The sequence below is a fragment of the Cupressus sempervirens genome, chromosome 10, assembly GCF_028749045.1.
Source record: "Cupressus sempervirens isolate cs-2001-9-10 chromosome 10, ASM2874904v1, whole genome shotgun sequence".
Classification (NCBI taxonomy): Eukaryota; Viridiplantae; Streptophyta; class Pinopsida; order Cupressales; family Cupressaceae; genus Cupressus; species Cupressus sempervirens.
Genome location: NC_143127.1, coordinates 69,347,504 through 69,372,587, shown reverse-complemented (window position 1 = coordinate 69,372,587; position 25,084 = coordinate 69,347,504). Strand labels below are relative to the sequence as shown.

Genomic DNA, 25,084 nt, shown 5'->3' with positions numbered 1-25,084 from the left:
TTCTCTACGAATGGAGGAAGGTGGATCCTTAATGAATCATTTAAATGCATTTAATCTGTTGGCTGCACAGTTGACATTAGCTGGTGTCAAGTTAGAGGAGGACGATCATTGCTACACACTTTTGTGTTCTTTATTAGATTCATGGGACCATCCTGTGATGGCTCTCAGAAGCACATTAGTCACCTTCAAAATGGATGATGTGGTGTCTTCGCTGCTATCAGAGGAGATGCGGAGAAAGGCTTCTATTTTAGAAAAAGAAGCCCTTGCTGTTCGTGGGAGATCCATGGAAAGAGGGAAGAAAAATGACAATAAGGGTAGATCCAAATCCCGTGGGAAGTCAAAGACTTCAAATAAGTCCAAGGAAAAATGCTGGAACTGTGATAAACCTGGGCACTTCTGTAAAGACTATAAAGAGCCTAAGAAGAAGAAGAAAGCCTTAGATTCTGGTTATAAAAAATCTCAAGAAGATGGAGATGCATTCATTGTAGCTTTGGCATCCCATGCATCTAATGATGTGTGGTTGGTTGACTCAGGTGCATCTTTTCACATGACCTCTCATTGAAACTGGTTCTCAAAATATGAAGAGTTTGATGGTGGAAAGGTGTACTTGGGTGATGATTCTCACCTAAAGATAGTTGGATATAGAAGGGTCACTATCAAATTTCCTAATGGATGAGTAAAGGGAATCAATGGAGTTATGCACATTCTAGGTTTGCAACGAAACCTATTATCTGTAAGTATGCTAAATGATGTAGGTGTGCAAGTTGTTTTTTCAAAAGAAGGATGCAAGATGATGAGAGGATTGATAGTGCTTGCAAGGGGTACTAGGAGAGGTACCTTATTTCAGCTAGATGCATGTATTCCTCTATGTAATATTTCTTCATCCTCACCATCTAAATGAGCACTAAAGAATACTGTGGTTATTGGTTCTGATGGCAATGCAAACACTTTGGAAGGTAAGCTTCCTGCAGAAAAGACAATGTTATGGCATTTGAGATTTGGTCACATTGGTGAGAAGGGTCTCAGAACCCTGAAAAATAAAAATGTCATTGAGGGGTTAAATGATTGCAATCTCAAGTTTGACTTCTGTGAACACTATGTCTATGGTTAACAAAATCGTGTTCAGATTTACTCTAGTTCTCACAAATCTTCTGATGTTTTGGATCTTATTCATTCTGATGTATTTGGTCCTGTAAAAGTTCCTTCAATCTCCAAGTCTATATTTTTTGTATCTTTCATAGATGATTTTAGTAGAAGGAAATGGATTTATTTCCTTAAAATTAAGACACAATTCTTTAGTCGATTCAAGGAATTTAAACCCCTTGTAGAGAATCAGACTAGTAAGAAGATTGTGTGAGAATTGACAATGGTGGTGAGTTTTGCTCAGCAGAGTTTGAACAGTTCTGTAAAGAACAAGGTATTGAGAGGCATAAGAAAACTCCTTATACCCCACAGCAAAATGGAGTTGCAGAGATAATGAATAGGACACTGATGGAGAAGGCTAGGAGTATGATTAGTGGAGCTAGTTTAGAACAAAGGTTTTGGGCCGAAGCTGTGGCCACTGCTTGCTATCTAGTTAACAGATCTCCTACATCAACCCTTGTTGGTAAGACACCCATGGAGGTGTGGTTTGGTAAGAAGCCTTCAATTAGACATCTTCATGTTTTTGGTCGTGAAGCTTATGCACATGTTCCAAAGGAGAAAAGATCTAAGTTGGAAAACAAAGTTGTTAAATGTATTTTCATCGGGTACAGTGCTGGTGTGAAAGGATACAAGCTTTGGGATCCTGTGACTAGTAAGGTGTTGTAAAGTAGAAATGTTATTTTAAAGAGAGCTAACATCTTCTCCTATTGTGCTACAACCAGATGAAAAAGAAAAGAAAAAAGATGTTCTTCAGTTGCCTCCTACCCCTGAGAAGGCTGAACAGAGAGACCATGTTGGGTCTAATGATGAGGAGAGCTCTAGCAGCTCTGCTAGTTCAGAAGAAGAGGAAGAACAACCTCAACCTCAGCTCTTGAGGAGATCCATGAGAGAAAGAAAGCAACCAAAAAGGTTTGGTTATTCTATGTTAGATTCCAGTTGTGCTTTTGCTTTGATTACTAACACTGATGAGCCTAGATCTGTGAAAGAGGCTTTGGGCATGGAAGATGCAGGTTCTTTGATTGAGGCTATGGATGATGAGATGGTTTCATTAGAGAAAAAAAAAACATGAGACCTTGTACCTTTTCCTAAAGGGAGAAAATTTGTTGGCTGTAAATGGGTGTTTAAGAAGAAATTCTGTGCAGATGGCAGTGTTGAAAGGTACAAAGCTAGATTGGTTGCAAAGGGGTATTCACAGTAGAGGGAATAGATTATGGTGAAATATTCTCTCCTGTTGCAAAGTTGACATCCATTAGATTTATGTTATCTCTTGCTGCATCATATGATTTAGAGATAGAACAGATGGATGTGAAGACAACTTTCCTTCATGGTGATTTGGAGGAAGAGATTTATATGTCACAGCCTGAGCACTACATTGTTAAAGGTAAAGAATCCTTAGTTTGCATATTAAAGAAATCTCTATATGGTTTGAAGCAATCTCCTAGGATGTGGTACCTTAAGTTTGATGCCTTTGTGTTGTCAATTGGATTTGTAAGATCAAAATCAGATCATTATGTTTATTTTAGAATTGAAAATGATCACCTTCTTATTGTTGCATTATATGTTGATGATATGTTGTTGTTTGGGAAGGGTAAGGGTATGATTTCTGATTTTAAATCTCAGTTGTCAGCACAATTTGAGATGAAAGATCTTGGGGTAGCTAGGTACATCTTGGGTATAGAAATTAGTAGAGATAGGTCTAGCAGAAAACTTTGGTTGAGTCAGAGTAAGTATGTGAAGTTTGTGTTGGACAGGTTCAACATGGCAGATTGTAGACCACTATGTGTTCCTATTCCTGTGGGAACAAAGTTATCTGTAGATGATTGTCCAAAATCTCCTCATGAGATGGAGGACATGAGTAGAGTACCTTATGCTAGTGTAGTTGGTAGTCTTATGTATGCTATGGTCTATACTAGACCAGACATTGCCCAAGTAGTGGGAGTCCTGAGTTGATTTATGGCTAATCCTGGACAGATACATTGGGATGCAGTTAAGTGAATATTAAGATATTTGAGGGGTACATTAGATTACTCCATATGTTATCATGGTAACTCTTCTGGATCTCTGCATTCAGTTTGTATTCATGGGTTTGTGGATTTAGATTGGGCAGGTGATATTGACTGCAGGAGATCCACCAGTGCTTATGTGTTCACTATGTTTGGTGGTGCCATCAGTTGGATCAGCAAGTGACAACCTATGGTTGCTTTGTCCACTACAGAAGATGAGTACATGGCTACTACTCATGCTTGTAAGGAAGCCATTTGGCTTAAGAGATTGTGTTCTGATGTTGGTGTTGATGTAGAACAGATTACTATTTGGTGTGACAGTCAGAGTGCTATTTGCCTTGCGAAGAATCCAACTTTCCATGCCAGAATGAAGCACATTGATGTGCAGTATCACTTTGTTTGAGATATGGTGGAAGATGGAAAGGAAAATTTGGAAAAGGTAGATATTGTGAAGAATGTTGCAGATGCATTAACGAAACCAGTGGGCACTGAGAAGTTCAGATGGTGTTCAGAGTCTATGGGCCTTTTGGCCTATAGCAGTTAGTTCTTGTTATGTTCCTGTTGCTCTTACAAGGTGTTCGACAAGTGGGAGAATGTTAGGAATAAGGTGTCTCAACCTTGTATAATTTCTATTCTTATTAATTTTTTTTGTAAAATGTATTTCTTGCAAATAATGTTGATGTGTTGACATCTTGAATTGTGTGTAAGGAGATCATGGCTAAAATGGCTATGACGGATTCCTATGACACATAAGAGCTATGTTAGGAAGATTCAATGATAGGTGAAGACATGTGGCAACTAAGATATTTGAGTATTGTACACTCTACCCCAATAGTGGGGTTCCTATTTTCTCAAAAAATGGTAAAACCCTAATACGATTTACCTTTGGGAGTAGCCTTGAAGTGAAGCTCATGTTATAAGCATTTTTAGGGTTGCGAAGAGAAATGATGTGAAAAAAGGTGTATTGTTGGTACTGTGAGTTGCTACTGGAGTCTTCTGTTGTCGATGTTGAGCTTGCACTACAAGTGTATTGTAACCTTTTGTTGAAGATAATACATTGTGTAGGTTTTGAAGGGGTGGGGTTGTTTTATAGAAAGGTTTTTCCCCACCGAAAAATCTTTGTGTTATGTGTTTCTTTCTCTATCTATTTTCTGTATGCATGGTTGGCTACAATATTGTTGTTTACATGATATTGAGTCTGTAAGTGTAGAAGATTTTAATAGGATTTGCATCATACCTTCCTTATGAGATTAGTGTAGTAATTTGTTTTCGCACCTGAGTTTCCTTACACATTCTTCGCAGGAAGCAAAAATCGAGCTATGAAAATTTTGGTCTACAACTTTCACAAACTAAGAAAAACTGTCAAAAGTACACAAATCTTCTTAGACCTAGCTAAATACTTTAATATTTTAAAAATACTTTCTTTGACTTTATTCCTAAGACATTTAACCCAATCACCTTTTATAACATTTAGTCAATTGCTCTAGGCAAATTTGTGGATAAGATTATTTGTAAAACTTTGACCAACCGCCTGAAGGTCTTATTTCAAGAGACCTTACAAAATTAATCCACTAAAAGAAATTTCAAAACATATAAGCTAAAAGTCTAGCTAAAATATACATTAGATTAAAAAATATACAATTTTCATACCCAAGCGTGCGGCTATAACTCGTGAAACAACCTTTTTTCTTAGCTGTAGAAGCTCTCCAGTAATCAAATTATACAAGCTACAAGGCCTAACATCAATTTCAAAACATATAAGCGACAAGGCAAGACATATTACATGACATGTAAAAAGGGACAAAATTTACAAGCTTTAGCAAGACATATTAAACAACATCATAGTGCTAGAGAGATCACAATTATATGAGTCAAACATAGTCATGAAAAAGCACATAAATTAGTTATTATATGCAATTAAAAGATATATAGTTAGATAGGGAAATCCATAGGGCATATTGACCCTTGACAAAATAGTTTCTTGACACATCTTAAGTTGCTTTATTTTATGTATTATCTTTATAGACTTATACCAGAACCAACTATACCTAGGACACAATCAACATGGTGAACTAATATCAACCATTTTGTAAGACTAATTAATTCCAATGTTGATTCAGACATTGTGTGATGTATTAGACCTTCATTACCCATTCACTCTTGGACCATAAATGTCTCCATTCCCAAATAATCATGGTACAAATTGCCTCATTCCCCTTGATTGTTAATGTTTTGCCCAGAAGTAAGGATAAACAACAACAAAGAACACAAAAAAGGTACAAAAGATAGAAGACATTTGTTTTGGGAGAACACTTCAGCTTGAAGGGAAAGACCCAACCACACTAGGAAAATATATCTTTTATTGATATAAAAATGTTCAAGTATAATGCTTTCAACTTGATACGCTATCTCAACACACAAAGCAATCACATATATATAATTGAGAGACTCTTCATATCACAACCAATGTTCTCTTCAATTTCCAAATACACGTCTCTTCATATTTCCAAATGCATGACACATGTCACTTCATATAATATTATCTCAAATATCCAACTATAAATAGAATCCATATGTATTATCTCAATTTCAATACATAGAGAAAAATCAAAGATAAAGATTTCTATCACAGCTAAAATCTTTAACATTGTTGATGCCAGAGTTCATTGCAAGAAAAAAAAAGTGTGTGATACAGTGTTTTTAAGGTCAAGTGCATTAATAAGTACAAAAAAATTACATAAAAAAGCCAAGAGATTGCAATAAATTGGGAGGAAGAAGAAACCAATGAATGTGTACAACTTTATTTGTGAGCATTTACAATAGGTTGCTAGGAGTAACTTAAACCTCACCATTCGTCTCTATTGGGATTATGCAAATGCCTATTAATTTCAACAATACCTCTTAATTTCCACTTGCAATAATATTCTTCCTTATGGAGAAATTTGGTTTCTTCTAAATCAATGTGGTATTTTGTATTGAAACAATGCTTAAAAGTGCATATTAGTTTATGTATTCATGTGTAATGTCAGCATTATGTTCTTTATTCCTGAGAGCAATAAAGTCCAGATAGTTTCTCCAATATTATGGGAACCATATGAACAATCAATTCTATAGACAGCTAAATTCAAAATTCACAAGTGGTTCTCTCTAGACTCTAATCCTGCATAGCAAAGATCACATTCCTAATCATCTAGTGAATTAGGCATTATATTGATTCTTTTTCTTAGTTCAATTCTCTAAACCCTACATTGTGACTATCAAGGATAAGTTATTGTTATTATATAATCTTGTGATGGTGTCTGTTAAATCACAGAAAAAATTGAAAGACTTATACTACATTGACTACTGCTATTGTATTTGTAGGAATATAATTCTCCTTTGCAATAAGAGATTACCTTTAATGGGGTAGACCATTAAGGTTTTAAATGATGGCTCACCTTCCCGATCAAACACAACCTACTATTGCACCTCCATTTATTATTCTAGTGCGACCATCTCGTACAGATACCCCAATCGAACATTTTCAAAAATATTCCCATGGGATTCCAGCAGTTAAACAGTTTGTACCTCAAACCCTTAATAGTATAGAATCTAATATTCAAGGTTCTCCAATTTGAGAAGAAGGTGAAGTTCCTAAATTAGAACTGGATCCTAATACAAGAAGGAAAATTTTGATACTGCAATAATGCCAAGATATTGGGAAACATAATTCAGCTGATCCTCCTATACCTATTAGACCATTGCAAATTTCAGTACCTCCAAATCTAGTGCCTAGTGGATGGCTTGGAGCAGAAGAAGAGATGAGTCCCAAGCAACTTACAAGGCCAACTCAAGGACTAATTGTTGAGTCTGATCCTCTTTCTTTAGAAAAAAAAATTCAACAACCTTCTTTCAATCATGGTGTGGAGAATTCTCCTACAATTGATAGGTGTCTAGGTGAGGCTAAAAGGTGACTTTCTAAGGTGGGCATTTTAATTGTTGCTACATTCATGTATTGACTAGTATGTATTTGCAATTTATCTGAAAGTGAATTTGTTTGTAAGGGACTTGCTTATTAAAATTTCCTTTCCAGCAAGGAATTTTTGGAGATGATAGAGTAAAAAGTAATCATATGGTTCCAGATTTGTTTTCCCATTTAGGTATTTATTTGTTAGGAAAGATTTTAATATTTGTCCAAATATAGAAAAATTCTTCTTCTAATAACTATAATTTTGATTGCTATTATTTAGTAACTTTATTCTTTACATTTATATTTTTATTCCCGTGTATCCATGCATGTATATTGGATGTGAAGCATGTGGCTAATTTTGACATCCTCTAATAACTTGGCTCAACCTTTAAATTAATATTTTTGAGAGCTTGGTAACACAACTGCTCTTAAAAAGAAAAATATCTATGTTGATCAAGCAGTGCAGGAATATGCACGCCCTCTTGACTGGAGATCTCTAGTTTGAGTCTGGATTGGGTTAAGGTTGTACTACATGGTGAACAATAGATAAATGAAATATCCCCTTGTGGACTCCTACAGAGGGGGTCTCTCCCCCAAATTGGTGTTTCACGAAGCAATGACCATAAAAAGCTACACAAAATCAATTGGTGCCAAGCTTGACATAAATTAGGTGTCAGAAATAGAAAAAATGTCAGATGAAATGTGAAGCAAAAATTATATGGAATTGCGATTTTTGCAAAATTTATCTGTTATTTTCAGGGAGAGATTTGACAAGCTTAAGTTAATGTATATGCAATTATAATGCAAATTCTAGTTCTGACTTGTATATGGAAAATCTGGTGGATTTTTTAAACTAAAGGTCTTATTTTGATTGAGCTAATAAGAAGATGAAGAATCTTCCATGAACAAAGTGCCAACTAATAGCAATCCAAGAGGAGGTAACATACTCAATGCTTCGAATGTTGTGGGAGTTTTACAAGAAATTGCAATGAAATGTGGAACAAAGGTATTCAGCTAGGATTTGTCACACTGTCATTTTCTTTGTATCATGATTGTCTTTGTATCTTGTCAGCTGCTAGATTTCTGATTAGTTGTTTCTCAGGTGGAATTTAATTCTCTTTTGGATAAGACAATGGAGCTCCAATTTATTGTGGAGGTTAGCTTGCTAGGTTGTTGGCCTTTATAGAAGGAAAATAGTGTGTAATAAATGAATTGGTTCTAATTACATTCCCATGGAAGTTATATTAAGTTTAATTTAAAGATAATGTGTTCAATACTGCAAACTGATTAAATTAGTGCTGACATTATTTATATTTGTTACAATAATTCTTATTGATTTTAGGTCTTGTTTAGTGGAGAAAAAGTAGGAGCGGGTATAGGTAGAACAAATAAGGAAGCACAACACCGAGCATCTAAGAAGGCTCTTAGATACATGGCAAGTAAGTAGCAAAGTTTCAAAGCATCTGAAGAAAGAAGCACACACTGAACATCTAGATATGCAAGTCAATGTAGTTTGGAAATTCTGGAAATCTTTTCTCTATATATTTACAATATTCATAGCATGTGCTGAATGGTTCTTGTAAATTCAGTCCAAGATTCTGAAGAATAAGGGATAGCCACATTATTTTATTTTAGATTTGGTAATTTAGCAAGTAGCTATCAAAATTGCAAGGTGATTGTCTCCTATGATGTTGCTAAATTTATATACCATATGTAATAATATTTAAAAAAAAAATAGTATTGTTATCTACAAGTAATGTATATCCTGATCAAGGATCAATTTTCAGATCGAGTGCAACCTTTCCTAATAACAAGGAATAGCCACATATTTCATTTTAGATTTGGTAAATAAACAAGGATTTCTTGCAATTGTCAAGCTGCAAGCCTTAACATATTCTATTTTTTGGTTAAAAAATTCATACCTTATAACTTTAAAATTTTAAAATAGTATTCTTATCTAAAATGCAATCCATATCTTGATTATGTTTTAGTTTTCACATCTAGTTGAAGCTTTTGCAGGAAAAGGAATAGCCTTATTATCTCATTCTAGATTTGTTAAATAAATAAGGATAAAATAGTATTCTTGTCTAGAGAAGCAATTTATATTTTGATCATGGGTCAATTTTCATATTTTTTTATGCAGGAGGTTACTCAAAGCTCTCAACTTGGCTACATAAACTTAAATTTAAATTTAGTTGTATATTATTCTTTGGTGGTTAGTTTCCAGGTATTGGTGCTTGAAGCCCTTTTACAAAGTGATATAGTCGTATTTATCAAGTTTGATCAGTGTCTTTCCAGCAAAATGTTATGTTCTCTCTTTCTGGTCAATATTTGTGTGTTGAAGCTTTTGACATGGATTTAAATCAACTAAAAAAATATGTTGAATTCTCTTACAAACTTGAAGCAACCTTAGAATTAATCTATTGTTTGAGACAGTGCTTGACTAACTGGTTAGAGGACAATAGTACAAGGAAAAACCATAATAAATGAAGTTTTCCTCGTAAAAGTGAAAATTCTTTTGTATGACTTGTGACAAGGGAAGTGTAGATAAAAGATAAGGAAAGTGAAATGCAAAAAATATTAAATTTAAAACAAGATGATGATCACCTCCAATTGAATAAAAAGTATCATTGGACATGATGAATGGATAATGATAATGATAATGGTAATATGTAAATCTTTGAAATTTGTTTTGCTGATTTTGTCAATGACAGACATGTCATGAGCTCACAATTATGATCCAAAATAAGAGCATTTACAACTTATGGATACTAAAAACTTTAATATTGATCCTTGCACTATCACAGATCCTATAGAGAGTTTAAAGGCTAATGTACCATTGGCAGTCCCACTATAAGGAATTGAAACAACTAATGAATACGATGTTGGGAAAATGGAAGAAAGAATATAACTAATGAAGGATGGAAGTGCTGAGTACAATATAGAGAAGCACTTGGTGGTTGCTTCACTGATAGACCCAATAAAAGGAATTGAAACTGTTAATGAACAAGATAGTAGGGATATGTAAGAAAAAATCAAACAAATGAAGGCTGATAGTATTCAGGACAATACAAAGAAGAATGTGGTAGTTTTTTCTCATGTGAATGTTGTCATGTCAAAAGGTAAAAATTGTGATGAAGTGATGCATGTCATTAAGACCCCAAATGAGGATGTTGTATTGACTTCTAATGATGAGAACTCCAAGTTAGATGGTGAACAAAGAAATGGTCATGAGGAGTCACTTGAAACTTCTAGTCTTTTGCTAGAGAAGGCTAATAATGAAAGTATTATGGTGAAGGATGATATATTGGCCACAAAGAAAATTATTCTAACTTTATCTGAAGGCAATAGCAAGCCAAAGGAACTTGTTTAGGATAAAAAATCACATGAGCCTTTTTTGCATAAAAGCATAGAAACATCATATCTAATGGAAGTTGATAGTATATATGATAAATTCGTAGAAGGATGTTTTAGGTGTTACCCCAGATAATTTTGTACAAGTCTGATAATATCTGGCTCAAGCTTGATCTCATTCACATCTTTGATTACATGCTCTCCACACCACTCTCTCTTCCAGTATTCAATAGAATCGAGTGATTCAAAACCAAAAGGAAGTATATTTATGTCGTAAGGGATTCATAGACTTTACCAGAAAAACCAAAAGGAAGTATATTTATGTTGTAAGCGTTTATGTCTACTTCTTTAGCGGCTCCATTGCTCCCCTTCACTAGTAAAACCAAAGCAGTCCAAGAATGGCCTCGCCTCAAAACCAAAGCCACCTCGCCTCAAACTTTCCCTTGCCTCCATCCATTGACATTGCCTCAAACTTGCCTTTAGTTCATGTTGTTTAACAAATGACAAACGTTTTCCTTTTTTTTTTCTCTTATATCTCGTTAGCGTCGCAATTGCGACATTGTCGGGCTATAATTGAAAAAAAAAATGCCAAAAACATATTGCATTTGCCTGCCATTGCAAATTGACCCCTAATGTATTAGTGGGGGGAATCAGTTACTCCAAAAACAAATCATAAATCCTTTAGATGTCTTAAGACTCAATTACTAATGCAATGGTGAGAAAGTAACAATAAGTGACTTGAATGAGATGCAACTGAACTTTGTTGATATAGATCTCTGCTCTGCTTCAATAAATCCCCACTAATCAAATACAACTTTGCTTCTCCTCTAGGATATTTGCTCCTTCTTCAAAATTTTCTTATACTTCCTCTTCACACAATCAAATCATTTGCATGCTCGTTCATTAAAATTAGAATCCACAACTTGACCTTTTATTTATACATTACAAATTGTCAAGTTGGATCATTTACAAGTTATATTTACCAATAAACCATACATCAGTCAACTACAAACATTACATTAAACAAATAAACTTTATTTTCCAAAATAATAAAATCCTTCATTGGTCGACCTTGCTCGATAAACACTGCTCCAGAAAGTGATTGCCAGTGTTACCCAAGTGAAGCTTGGAAAACACTGCAAACTCTACAAAATCCTTTGGAGATTGAGTGTGACCTTGCTAGCTCAGTATAAACTAATTTCTTCCACAGAAGCCTTCAGCGCCCGAGTGAGCTCGGTAGAAACTGTCTTGACAATGTAATGTCTAGAAACACTCGGTAGACTCTATAATCCACTTTTCTAACCTTCTAAGCTTGGTAGACTCTGTCTTTTGCCTTGCTGATCAACTAGGCTTGGTAGACTCTATTTGATGACTAATATGACATTTGTGTAACATCAAAGACAACACACAATTAAACAATTGTATCCAACAATCTCTCTCTTTGGCATTGATGGAAACACAACATGTAATAGCAGAATCAAATTTGAAAAAAAGTATTTTTCTAATAGAATGATTCTTCCTCTTACATTTCATTTCACAAACTCCTCAAATACAGTAATCTCCCTCTATGAAGGAATTACATAGCTTGTTTACAAACATCAAACTCTTCACAAACAAATTCAAATTTCATAAAGATATGATAGTATGCTCTCCCTCTTTGACAACACATGCCAAAGACAACACAAACCAAATGAATAGCAATGTACCTTATGTACTAATTCATATGCAATATTTTCATGATAGGGGAATGACCCCTAACTTACCTCTTAGATACAGAAATGCATCCTTAGGTAAAGGCTTTGTGAAGATGTCAGCAATTTGTTCCTTTGTATGGACATATTCCAATTTGATCTCCTTATCTTGCACCAATTATTTGACAAAGTGATACTTTATTGCAATGTGCTTGGTTTTTGAATGCATCACTAGATTTTTGGATATGTTAATTGCACTTGTATTGTCACAAAACATAACAACAGGTTCTTTGATTCCCTCCATACCTTCCAATAACTATTTGAACCAAACAATATTAGAATAGTTTGCTATTGTTGCAACATACTCTGTTTCTGCTATGGATTGGGATGTACAATTTTACTTTTTACTAGTCCAAGAAACCAACCTCTTTCCAAGAAAGTAAGCTCCTCCACTTGTACTCTTTCTGTCATCAACGTTTCCTACCCAATCTGCATTAGTAAACATTTTCAAATCCAAATTACCTCCAAATTTGTACCATAATCCATAATCTTCAGTGCCTTCCGAATATCTCATAATCCTTTTGATTGCCATCATGTGATTTTCTCTTGGTTTTGCTAAGAATCTTGCTACAATACCAAGTGCAAGGGCAATATCTAGTCTTGTATGCACTACATAATGTAACTTTCCAATCATAGATCTATACAATGTCTGATCTACCTCCTTTGATTCATCATCCTTGGTAAATTTAAATCTAGTACACATGGGAGTCCCAACTGGTTTGCATTCTTCCATACCAAAAAATTTCAGTATCTCCTTGATGTATTTAGATTGAGTGATGTAGATGCCATTCTTACTCTGCTGAATTTGAAGACCAAGAAAGAATTTGATCTCACCAAACATTGATATTTCAAATTCCTTGTTCATTTGCTTTGAAAATTCTTTGCAAAGATCATCAATTCATATGAAAAAAGTATTATCCAAAAATATTTATGCCAAAACAATCTTATTATCTTGTCCTTCCTTGATATACAAGCTACTATTATCATTAGTTCTTTAAAAACCAATCTGAATAAGATAGTTATGCAGTCTTTCATACCATGCTCTAGGGGTTTGTTTCAGAACATACAATGCTTTATGTAATTTGCAGACCATGTCCTTCTTGTCTAGATCAACAAAACCTTTAGGTTGCTCAATGTACACCTCCTCATCTAGTATACCATTGAGAAATGTTGACTTGACATCCATTTGATAAACCTTAAATCCTTTGTATGTAGTGTATGCAAGTAGGGTCCTGACACCTTACAATCTTGCAATAGGAGCAAAAGTCTCTCCATAGTCTATTCCTTCTTCTTGAGAGTATCCTTTGCACACCAGTCTAGCCTTGTACCTTGACACCTTACCATCTTCATTTAACTTATTTTTGAATACCCACTTAGTTCCAATCACATTTTTGTCTTTAAGCCTGGGTACAAGAGTCCATGTTTTGTTTTTTTGATCTTCTCTATCTCTTCATTCATAGCCTCAATCCAACTTTCATTTTCTAATGCATCTTTAACACTTCTAGGTTCAAAATCAGCAAGTAAACAAGTACCTTTCAACTTACATCTTGTCATAGTTCCTTCAACTTTTTCTCCAATGATTTGATCTAGTGCCTGATGTCTCCTGACATACTTAGCTAATCCATTTTCCTTGCCTTTTGAACACTTTGCATTCTCATCCTCTTGTACTGCAATTTTAGGTTCTAGTTGTTTTGTCTATTTCTCAGGTTCTTCAGACTCTGTAGGCATTGGCTTGATAGCATCAGAATGTGACTCGGGTTCCTGTAGCTTGGTTTGAACTTCTTGCAACTCAATTACTGAAGACTCGGGAGTAGACGATTCCTGATTGATAGGAATATCTGGCACTGTATTAGGTTCAATGAAAAAAAATCTCCTATAGTCTTTTGGTTCCCTTTTGCTTTCTTCTTGAGTTCTTTCTGCAAACTCATCAACTTTCACATGTGCACTTTCTATGACTTTGTGAGTGGACAAATTCAAACATCTATATGCTTTGCTCTTGCAAGAATATCCCAAAAGTATTGCTTCATCACCCTTCACATCAAATTTACCTTTTCTAGATTCTTTCAAAATGTAACATTTTCTTCCAAATACTTTTAGGTAACTTACATTAGATTTATAGCCATGCCATAACTCATAGGGGGTTTTGAATGAGTCATTCTTCAACTGTACTTGGTTCAAGGTATGAACTGCAATGTTGATAGCTTCCTTCCAATATTCAATAGCAATGCTCTTTTCAATCATTAGGGTTCTTGCAAATTCCATGATAGATCGATTTCTTCTTTTAGCTATTCCATTTTGCTCGAGAGTTCCAGGGGTTGATACTTATCTTTTGATTCCTCTTTCAATGCAAAAGCTATTGAATTCATGGAAGATGAATTCACCACGTCTATCTAATCTCAAACATTTTAGTCTTTTGCCTGTTTCCTTCTAAACTCTAGCCAAATACCATTGAACTTCTCAAATGCTTCTAATTTCTATCTTAGGTACATGACAGTCATCATTCTTGAATAATCATCGACAAAAATAATGAAGAACTTTTCACCAGTATAGCTTTCAATTCCAATAGGTCCACACAAATCAGTATGCACAATTTCTAAGACTTCTTCAGACCGATAGTTCTTACTTTTAAAGCTGGTCTTTCCCATCTTGCCAATTTGACAAGTCTTACATAGACTAACCTCAGGTTTCTTTATGTTAGGAATGCCTCTTACTTTCTTTAATTTACTTATTTTCACCAAGTTATCAAAGTTCACATGACACAACCTCCTATGCCATAATCAACTTTCTTCAACTTGAACAATAAAGCATGAACATTCACTAAGTTCAAGATAAAAACAAGTTACCTTTTGTTTGAGTGCCTAATCCAATCAGCTTTCCTTTGTCATCTAGTAGTCTTGCTTTTCCATGCGTGAATTCCACTTTGAATCCGATATTTAGTAGTTGTGCCACACACAATAGATTGTTTTTAAGTCCTTCCACCCAATATGCATTATCACATACAAGCTCTTTGGTTATTGAGATTCCTCCTCTTCCTTTTATGCAACAAGGTCCATTATTACCAAACCTCACACTACCACCATCATAGTCTTCAAAATGTTCAAACTTAGTTTTATCACCAGCCATATGATGAGAGCAACCACTATCTATGATCCATGTATCATTTTTGCTCACATGAGAAATAAGTGTCATTTCCTCATCATTATTAGACTCATCTTTCATAGAAATGTAAAAAAATTCATCTTCTTCTTCATCATCAGAATCATTAGAATCCTTAGCCATAAAACATGTTTTCTTACCTTTTTCCTTGAATGATTTGAAGTCTTTCTTGCCATTGCACTCGGGACCTTTCTTCTCATCCTTGTTCTGCCTATTTGGGCACCTAACAACAATGTGTCCAATTTATTCATAAGAAAAATAGATTAGAGGAACCTTACCTTTGTATTTCCCTTTACCTCTTGAATATTTTCTTGCTAGTAGAGCTTCAACCACCTCAAGATCACTATCTGAACTCTATTTTGATTCTTCTTCACTTCCTAACTAAGAATCCTTTATCTTCTTGCCTTTATCCTTGAGTGAAAGCTTGGCTTCAAATGTTGATCCAATGTTCTTGGTAGCTAGAACATAGTTATCATAGTTATCTAGCTCAAATGCAGTCAATCTTCCAACTATGGCCTCTAAATTTATCTTATGATTTGCTTCACATCTTCTTTCTTGAATTGTAAAAACTCTAATTGAATAAATGGGAAGTAATGTTCTAAGAACTTTACTTACAACTATTTCCTCCTTGATATCTCCTCCAGAAGCTTTGATTGCACTAACACTTACCTTGACTCTTTCAACATATTTTGTAATGTTTTCATCCTCTCTCATCCTCATTTGATCAAATTGTCCTCTTAGGCTTTCTGCTTTGGCTCTTCTTACATTGTCATCCCCTCCATAGATATCTTTTAGTTTGTTCCACATTTCAAAGGAAATTTTGTAGTCCTTGACATCATCAAATTCTTCATAACTTAGGGCAGATGCAATGTCTATCATCATGGTATTATGAGTCTTCTTCTCAGCAATGTCATTTGCAGATAATGTACCAGCAGGAGTTACATATGCATCATCCAGATATTTTAGTCATGTATCTCCAATGGAAGCCAGATAGAGTCTCATGAGACATTGTCATGCTGAAAAGTTTTCCCTATTAAGCCTTGAAATTTCCTTCTTGTAAGACATCGTGATCTTTAGCTTAGATCCTTGAAATCCTTCCTGCAAGCACCAATAGTTCTGATACCAATTATTGGAATTATAGATGGAGTAATTGAGAGGGGGGGGGGAGGAATCAGTTACTCCAAAAAAAAATCCACAAATCCCTTAGATGCCTTAAGAATTAATTATTGCTGCAATGGTGAGAGAGTAACAATAAGTGACCTTAATGAGATGCAACTGAACTTTGTTGATACAGATCTCTGCTCTGCTTCAATAGATCCTCACTGATCAAATACAACTCTACTTCTCCTCAAGGATATTTGATCCTTCTTCAAAATTTGCTTATACTTCCTCTTCACACAATTAACTCATTTGCATGCTCTTTCATTACAATTAGAATCTACAACTTGACCTTTTATTTATATATTATAAATTGTCAAGTCAGCTCATTTACAAGTTACATTTACCAATAAACCATACATCAATTGGCTACAAACATTACATTAAACAAATAAACTTTATTTTCTAAAATAATGAAATCCTTTATTGGCCGACCCTGCTTAGTAAAAATTGCTCTAGAAAGTGATTTCTAGTGTTAACCAAGTGAAGCTCAATAAACACTGCAAACTCTACAAAATCCTTTGGAGACCGAGTGAACTCGATAAGAACTAACTTTCCTTTGCTAACCTTGCTATCTCGATAGAAACTAATTTCTACCACAGAAGCCTTCAGCACCCGAGTGAGCTCGATAGAAATTGTCTTCACATTGTAACCTCCAAAAATGCCTGGTAGACTCTGTAATCCACTTTGCTAACCTTCTAAGCTCAGTAGACTCTATCTTTTGCCTTGCTGACCAACTGAGCTCGGTAGACTCAGTCTAATGACTGATATGAAATTTGTGTAACATCAAAGACAACACACAATTAAACAATTGTATCCAATAATTTGATGTTGTTGACATGTTGATTTGCATCCAAACCACTCCAACGTGGTTATAAGTACAATCAAAAGTAAACTCATGTCAAAAAAGTCTAAGGTGGATATTTTTATTCATCATTTCCAAAATAATATATGAAGCACACAATCAAATTAGACTAAAAATTATGATCACCTATTCACAAGAGATAATTTAACTTCACTTCTTGTTTAATATTTCAATTAATACATTGATTTACATGTACAATAACTATAACACTTGTATTATTTCTAATAACAAGATTATATCTAATGTTTACCTCCACTAATATATTTGATGTTGTTGACATGTTGATTTCCATCCAAATCACTCTAACGTGGCTATAAGTACAATCAAAAGTAAACTCATGTCAACAAAGTCTAAGGTGTATATTTTATTTAATAATCTCTTTCTAAAAATATGAAACATAATTTTTTAAAAAATTTATTAAATTACGTACTAATAAGTTTGAACATATATATGAAGCGGTACTATCCTGAAGCTTGTTTAACTTTTGCGTCCCTTCTTTGTCAACTAATTTTGTTTTCATGAAATAAGATTGTATTTCTTCTCTAACTCCATCTAGAATCTTTGAAAGTTTTCTTGTATTTTTATACATCATTGCCCAAATACTACATGAAACACATGATCAAATTAACCTAAAAATTATGGTCACCTATTCACAAGAGATAATTTAACTTAACTTCTTGTTTAATATTTTACAAAAAAATTATGTTTATTATTTAATGAAATGTTTCAATTAATACACTGATTTACATGTACAATAACTTTAACACCTATATTATTTCTAATAACAAGGATTATATCTAAGTTTACCTCCAAAATCCAACTAATATATTTGACATTGTTGACATGTTGATTTCCATCCAAATCACTCCAACGTGGCTATAAGTACAATCAAAAGTAAACTCATGTCAACAAAGTCCAAGGTGGATATTTTATTTAATAATCTCTTTCTAAAAATATGCAACATATAATTTCTTTAAATTTATTAAAGTACATACCGATGAATTTGAACATATATATGAAGTGGTACTATCCTCAAGCTTGTTTAAATTTTGCATCCCTTCTTTGTCAACTAATTTTGTTTTGGTGAAATAAGATTGTATTTCTTCTCTAACTACATCTGGAATCTTTGAAAGTTTTCTTGTCTTTTTATTCATCATTGCCCAAATACTATATGCAACACATGATCAAATTAGACTAAAAATTACGATCACCTATTTAGAAGAGATAATTTAACTTAACTTCTTGTTTAATATTTCAATTAATACATTGATTTACATGTACAATAACTATAACACCTATATTATTTCTAATAACAAGGACTATATCTAATGTTTACCTCCAAAATCCAACTAATATATTTGATGTTGTTGACATGTTGATTTGTATCCAAATCACTCCAACGTGGCTATAAATACAATCAAAAGTAAACTCATGTCAACAAAGTCTAAGGTGGATATTTTATTTAATAATCTCTTTCTAAAAATATGCAACATAAAATTTATTTAAGTTTATTAAAGTACATACTGATAAATTTGAACATATATATGAAGTGGTACTATCCTCGAGCTTTTTTAACTTTTGCATCCCTTCTTTGTCAACTAATTTTGTTTTGGTGAAATAAGATTGTAATTCTTCTCTAACCCCATTTGGAATTGTTGAATGTTTTCTTGTATTTTTATTCATCATTGCCCAAATATTATATGAAGCACATGATCAAATTAGACTAAAAATTACGATCACCTATTCACAAGAGATAATTTAATTTAACTTCTTGTTTAATATTTTACAAAATAATTATGTTTATTTTTTAATGAAATGTTTCAATTAATACATTGATTTACATGTACAATAACTGTAACAACTATATTATTTCTAATAAGAAGGATTATATCTTAAAAATTCTCCTCTTTACTTTTTTAATTAGTAATAGACCAAAGTTAAGATTCATTATTATTATTATGTGCTCTAATTAATTATTTTTATTTATTAATCTTGAGTAGATTTGAACTCAAGATCTCCTTGATAAGAGACTCTTGATTTATATAAACATTATTGGAAACAAAGTTCAAACTGCTCATTTTACTTTTGTGGGTGACTTAAGACCTCACACACCCGATTAAGACCATGACTAAATATATTACTATAAAAAATTAAAATTATAAGAAACATAAATATACCTCTATCTAAACAGAAAATAATCCATAAAATTATATAGATTTTTAATATTATTAAAGTTAATACAAATTAAACAAAAATTTTTGATCAAGCATATTTAAATTTTTTATATTATGATGAGTAAAAAAATACCCTTTTCATTTGTAAGAGATCTTTTATATTTTAAATGTCGAAGATGATTTATACATCAAGAGACAATAAATATTATTAGCAAATTATTTTACAAGCACTTTTTCTAAAATAGATTGCCAAACAAGCATCAAAATTAAAGAGAACATTTGAGATAATAGTAACATGTTAACAAGACTATATGAAAGTTAGAAATGTATATCATTTTTCAATTTATATTTAATATGACATAGTATGGTTATTGTTATTATAATTACAAATTTTAAAATTGTATATAACAATTAACATGTATCTAACTATATGCATAACTATTGCACCTCCTTTTGGTGCAAATGCTAATTATTATAATTTTCAATAACTATTTTTATTACAATGTAATTTATGACAAGTACACGCCACTATGTGCCAATTGTTCTTATATGAAACTATAAGAAATTTCAAAACTTGACCAAAATCAATTTTGATAAAATCTCCAAACAAATCCATAGTTCATTGAAAATTCAAATATAGATTCAAAAAGAGTTGCCTAATTGTACAATCAAAATTTTAACAAAATCTTGGAAAATTTCCATAAAAATTCTAAAATAAGACAATTAAGAATTTATAAGTGCTCTTTGTTTCATTTACATTTTTTAAATGTTTGAATTTATTGTTATATCAAATCAATCTTGTATCTTTCATGGATTTTAGACAATAAAATATCCTCATTTACCTACCTTCATCCTCCTTGAAGGTCATATACATTAGAGACCACAATAATAAAACATTGAAAGGTTTAGAGAAAAGATGAAGATTTATTTACTTACATGATAAAAATGAAAGGGAAATTCATGTAAACTCATTTTTAAAAATTTAAATTATCATATACAAATAAATGATGTTTAAAATTCAATGCCTCATAATCAAGTACAAGAATTTATTGCTTTCATTATCAAGAAATTAAAAAAAGTAGCATATAAATTACAACAAATTTTATTTTTTTAAGGCCTTAGATATCTTGGGCCTCCATTTAGTCCTTGCCCTAAGAAGTTCTAATTTATTATCTTGCAATCGAAGCAAGTGGATAAATTGTAATGTAGGAGTGGACTTACAACATATTGAAGGCACTTTAGTAGATTCCATCACATTACAAACTTGTGGACTTGATAATGATTGAAGAGTATGTGATAGCATGCATTCACGCCTATACTCCAAAGCTACACTAAAAAGTTCATTGTCTTGTAGAATTGCACTAGGCATACTCTATAGAAACCATAAAATAACAATATTAGGAAACATTATTGTTGTCATTTATTGCATAATTTACTTTTTTAAAAATAAAAAATTATCATTATATTAAATATAAATAAATAATCATATAAGAAAAACTAGAACCTACATATTTGAAAAAAAAATATGTCAGCCCCTTAATTCAATATTTTAAAAAAACTTAATAAATGGAGTTAGATCTAACTCAAATATATAGTTATTTTTATCACAAATATATCTAATGTTTACCTCTAAAATCCAACTAATATATTTGATGTTGTTGACATGTTGATTTGCATCCAAATCACTCCAACGTGGCTATAAGTACAATCAAAAGTAAACTCATGTCAACAAAGTCTAAGATGGATATTTTATTTAATAATCTCTTTCTTAAAATATGCAACATAAAATTTCTTTAAATTTATTAAAGTACATACTGATAAATTTGAACATATATATGAAGTGGTACTATCCTCAAGCTTGTTTAACTTTTGCGTCCCTTCTTTGTCAACTAATTTTGATTTGGTGAAATAAGATTGTATTTCTTCTCTAACTCCATCTGGAATCTTTGAAAGTTTTCTTGTATTTTTATTCATCATTGCCCAAATGCTATATGGAACACATGATCAAATTAGACTAAAAATTACGATCATCTATTCACAAAAAATACATATACAAATCAAGAAAATGTGGAGAGTATACATGAATTCATAATTAAGCAATCTCACCTGGTCCCTTGTACAAGGACAATATTTTTCTTTATATCGCGAGCAATCCAATACCACTCCATACTATTTTTACCTGATGTATCCACCCATGTATCTATCTCTACAATATCGCCCCTATAGAATACAAATATTAGTCTTGAGAAATTATAATAATGTAGTGTTTACAAAGTCAAATATTTTCTCTTATAATTCTATATCAATATTAAACCATGCACACCTTAGACAATAGATATATTCTAAAAATAAATTTACATCAATTTTATTAAAAATATTCTTTAAAAGGAGAAAAAAATCATAATATTCCAATCATTTGAATGAGAATTTCATAATCAAGACATTTGCAATATAATATCTAGTATAGTATATCATTGTTTGATTCTTTTAGTGAATCATTTATCTATAGTGATTTAGGAATGTATTACTTTTTCCTATAGTCATAATCTTTTATATCTTATTTAAAAGAGTTGAATCTTATATACAAGAATATTTGAGATACAAGAATGAGGTCTTCTATAAGTAATAATATTTGGTATTTTTATTTGTTTTGTGATCTGTTGTCGCATTTTTCTTTTTTCTCCTGCAAACATGATTTCTAATTAGAATCTCAGAAAATTATTTTTAACTATTTATTTTCAAATTCAATTTAGAATGTCCAATCTTAATAATAAAGAATTAACAATTATACTAAATTCAAATATATATTGAGAAGATTTATTTTTATATAAGTTTATGTTATAGAGATAATTAATATATTTGTATAAATCATAAAAATCTAAGAATATTTGAAATAAAATAACTAGATCTTACATACAACAATTTCTAACATAGAAGAGCAAAATCCTACATATCTGGCATTATAATTTGCTTTCTGATCCGCTAGTACCTTTTTCATTTTCCTTGTACAAGCTAGATATCTAATTGACATCTTAAAAAACCCTTTAACCATTTGATCTCCAATTTAATATAGAGTGTCCAATATTTATTGCTAAAGTATTAAAAAAAAAAGAAGGAAAGAAAGATGGAGAGTTTCTGTTTTATCAGAATTGAAAAGGAGATCTAGAAATAACGAAATACCATGAAGGATAACTTTCTATTTGCAGTTGAGTACGAGAAACAACCCATATAAGATTTTTCCGATTCATCTCAGGAGTGGTACCAAGCCCATCTCCTATTTGCCCAGAAAGTCTAATAGAATTCAAGGCCGTCTCCTGCTTATCCAAAAAGATAACATATGATTAGTTTAAACTTACTTTCTCTTGATAGTATAAATAGGTTTCTTGATTAGAGAATCACTCAGCCACAGATTACATTGGGTTATGTATAACTCTTATGAAATGGGTTTGGAACCATTCCTAAGATTACTGGCAAAGTCTTCTACTGACCTGAAGATGGTTCATCAATGTTTCAATAGAGACTGTTTTATCTGGACCAATCTCATACGATCTTATAGCAAAATATTGCCTGAACACCAAACCGTCTTCCACAAACCTTCCCACCCAATCTGGATTCAACTCTCTCTTGTTTTCTTCTTCAACAAAACCATGCAGATCATTCACTTCCAATCTGTTGGCAGCTCTTCCATTATTCTTCACACCGTCCATTAAGGAATCTCCATTGGCACGAACTCCCTTGTAGATTGGTGATAATTTCTTGGGCTTCACGTCGAAAACCCTAAAACCATTCACCCTGGTCATCCCATGCAACGACGTAGACAAGAAATTCTTGTTTTGTATTGTGCATGGATAACTTGTAGAAGATATCATTATTGCTGCTGCACTTACCACCATTTTTGCTCCTTCAATGTTCATAGACAAAGGTTAACTATTTTTATATCTCGTTGAGTCAAATAGAAAGATATATAAAAGACAATGGGCTGGCATTGAAATACCAGGCTTAGCTTTTTATGGACGATAATAACTAATTAGATCAGGAAGATATTGTTGAGTGGACGTGTCGAAGAAGAAGAAGTGTACCAAAAACTTTTTAGGCTCCATTACTGAATTCGGTTTGATTGCTTTACATCAAAGAATTGTTTTTCTTCTCGATCATAAATGATGCATCTGTAAAGACAGTGATTGAAGATGAGTTTTAGAACATTGCGGTGTGTACAACTATATATTTAAGCTCTCAGATTTATTCCTTTTAGGTTTTCAAATCTATGAAGTTAGATTTTGGGTGTATTAATTAAATTTGTTTATTATTCTTCCCTCATAAGATCATATGCATAATTAGTTGTAAAGAAATTATTAGCTTGCTAAAAGAGTTGTCTAAATGATTTTTAGAGAGATTTTTTCGAAATGGAATAGTCATTTCTAAGTGTGACATGCTTTGACAATTTATAAATAGATATATTAAATTGTTGTGTTAGTGGTTATATTTATTTTTCATGTTTATTTGATTTGTGCTCACATCAAAGTGGATAGGGAAATATTCATGTCAACACATTAAGAAGCTTTTCTTTTGATTGATCATATCAACAAATTTTAGATGCATATCTTTTAATTTGCTTTAACAAAAAATATTTTCTATTTATTAATACACATTCATAATTATCATAAGAAAAATAGTTTTTTTAATTCAAATTAAATAATAAAAACCAGAAGTCCTCAAATTACTTTCATGAGATTAGTTCACTCTTTTGAGTATTCATGACCTATCCATCATTAAAGCTTATCCAAGTCATGTGCAAGCTTTGCCATTTGGTTGGTAGATTAAAGAATCATCCTCATTATGAGAGGTATATGAAGAATTATTCCCCACAATGTTAGGTGTGTCTAATGTAGGCATAGATGATTCACCCAAATTTTCATGGACACTAATCAACTCAGGCTCTATACCTTTTCTATTAAAATTTTTAGTTGCAATAAGTCTATAAATTCTTCTCATGGGGATAATAGATATAAGACTAAGGGTTGTGGAGCCCATGGACAAAGCTAAAATATGATGCAATATCCCAATAGAATGATGTATCATCTTAAAATGGAAGCACTTCCATGTTAAGAGCATTTAGCCCTCCGAGTAAATGGTTTAGGGTCATGTCAAGCGCCTTGAATGGGTCTTTGCATGGATTTGGTTGTTTTCCCTCTGTTCTGCTTTTCTCTCTCTATTTCTAGTCTATTTCTGACAAATTGCTCTGTGAAACCAAGGGCTTTGGTCTCTAGGTCAAGAATGACCTTCTGTGTCAAGGTCGATCTTGACCCTAATCTAGGTCAAGGATGACCTTGACCCTAATGTACGATAGGGTCAACCTTGTCCCTGACCCTAGGTTCCATTTTCAATTTGTAGGAGTTTCGGGATCTCAAACTTTAGAAAGTTTCTTTTCCCACTTCTGGGATAGTTGTTTTGGGTTTTGAAATGGTAAACTCTTAAATTTAATTTAATCTAGGTCTATTTCTAGGGGTTAAGGTTAAATGGGATTTGATGCT

At 32.6% G+C, this 25,084-nt stretch overlaps 1 protein-coding gene across 1 annotated transcript; it reads right to left on the bottom strand.

The window, feature by feature from the left end:
* Positions 1 to 20,655: 20,655 nt before the first annotated feature.
* LOC149532619 (palmitoyl-acyl carrier protein thioesterase, chloroplastic-like) lies at positions 20,656 to 23,467 on the bottom strand. The gene is made up of 6 exons (XM_089805743.1): positions 23,042 to 23,467; positions 22,734 to 22,867; positions 21,660 to 21,773; positions 21,369 to 21,540; positions 21,181 to 21,249; positions 20,656 to 20,925 (listed from the first exon to the last, which is right to left on the bottom strand). The coding sequence occupies exons 1-6, from the start codon at positions 23,465 to 23,467 to the stop codon at positions 20,656 to 20,658; spliced, it is 1,185 nt and encodes a 394-aa protein (XP_089661869.1).
* Positions 23,468 to 25,084: the final 1,617 nt, after the last annotated feature.

Excerpts from the sequence above, each read along its gene's own strand:
- LOC149532619 (XM_089805743.1), bottom strand. The coding sequence starts at position 23,467 with ATGAACATTGAAGGAGCAAAAATGGTGGTAAGTGCAGCAGCAATAATG. Across the intron at positions 21,250-21,368 it reads ATATATGTTCAAATTTATCA|CCACGTTGGAGTGATTTGGA; the intron begins GTATGTACTTTA and ends TTGTACTTATAG. Across the intron at positions 20,926-21,180 it reads ATATTAGTTGGATTTTAGAG|AGTATGCCTAGTGCAATTCT; the intron begins GTAAACATTAGA and ends TGGTTTCTATAG.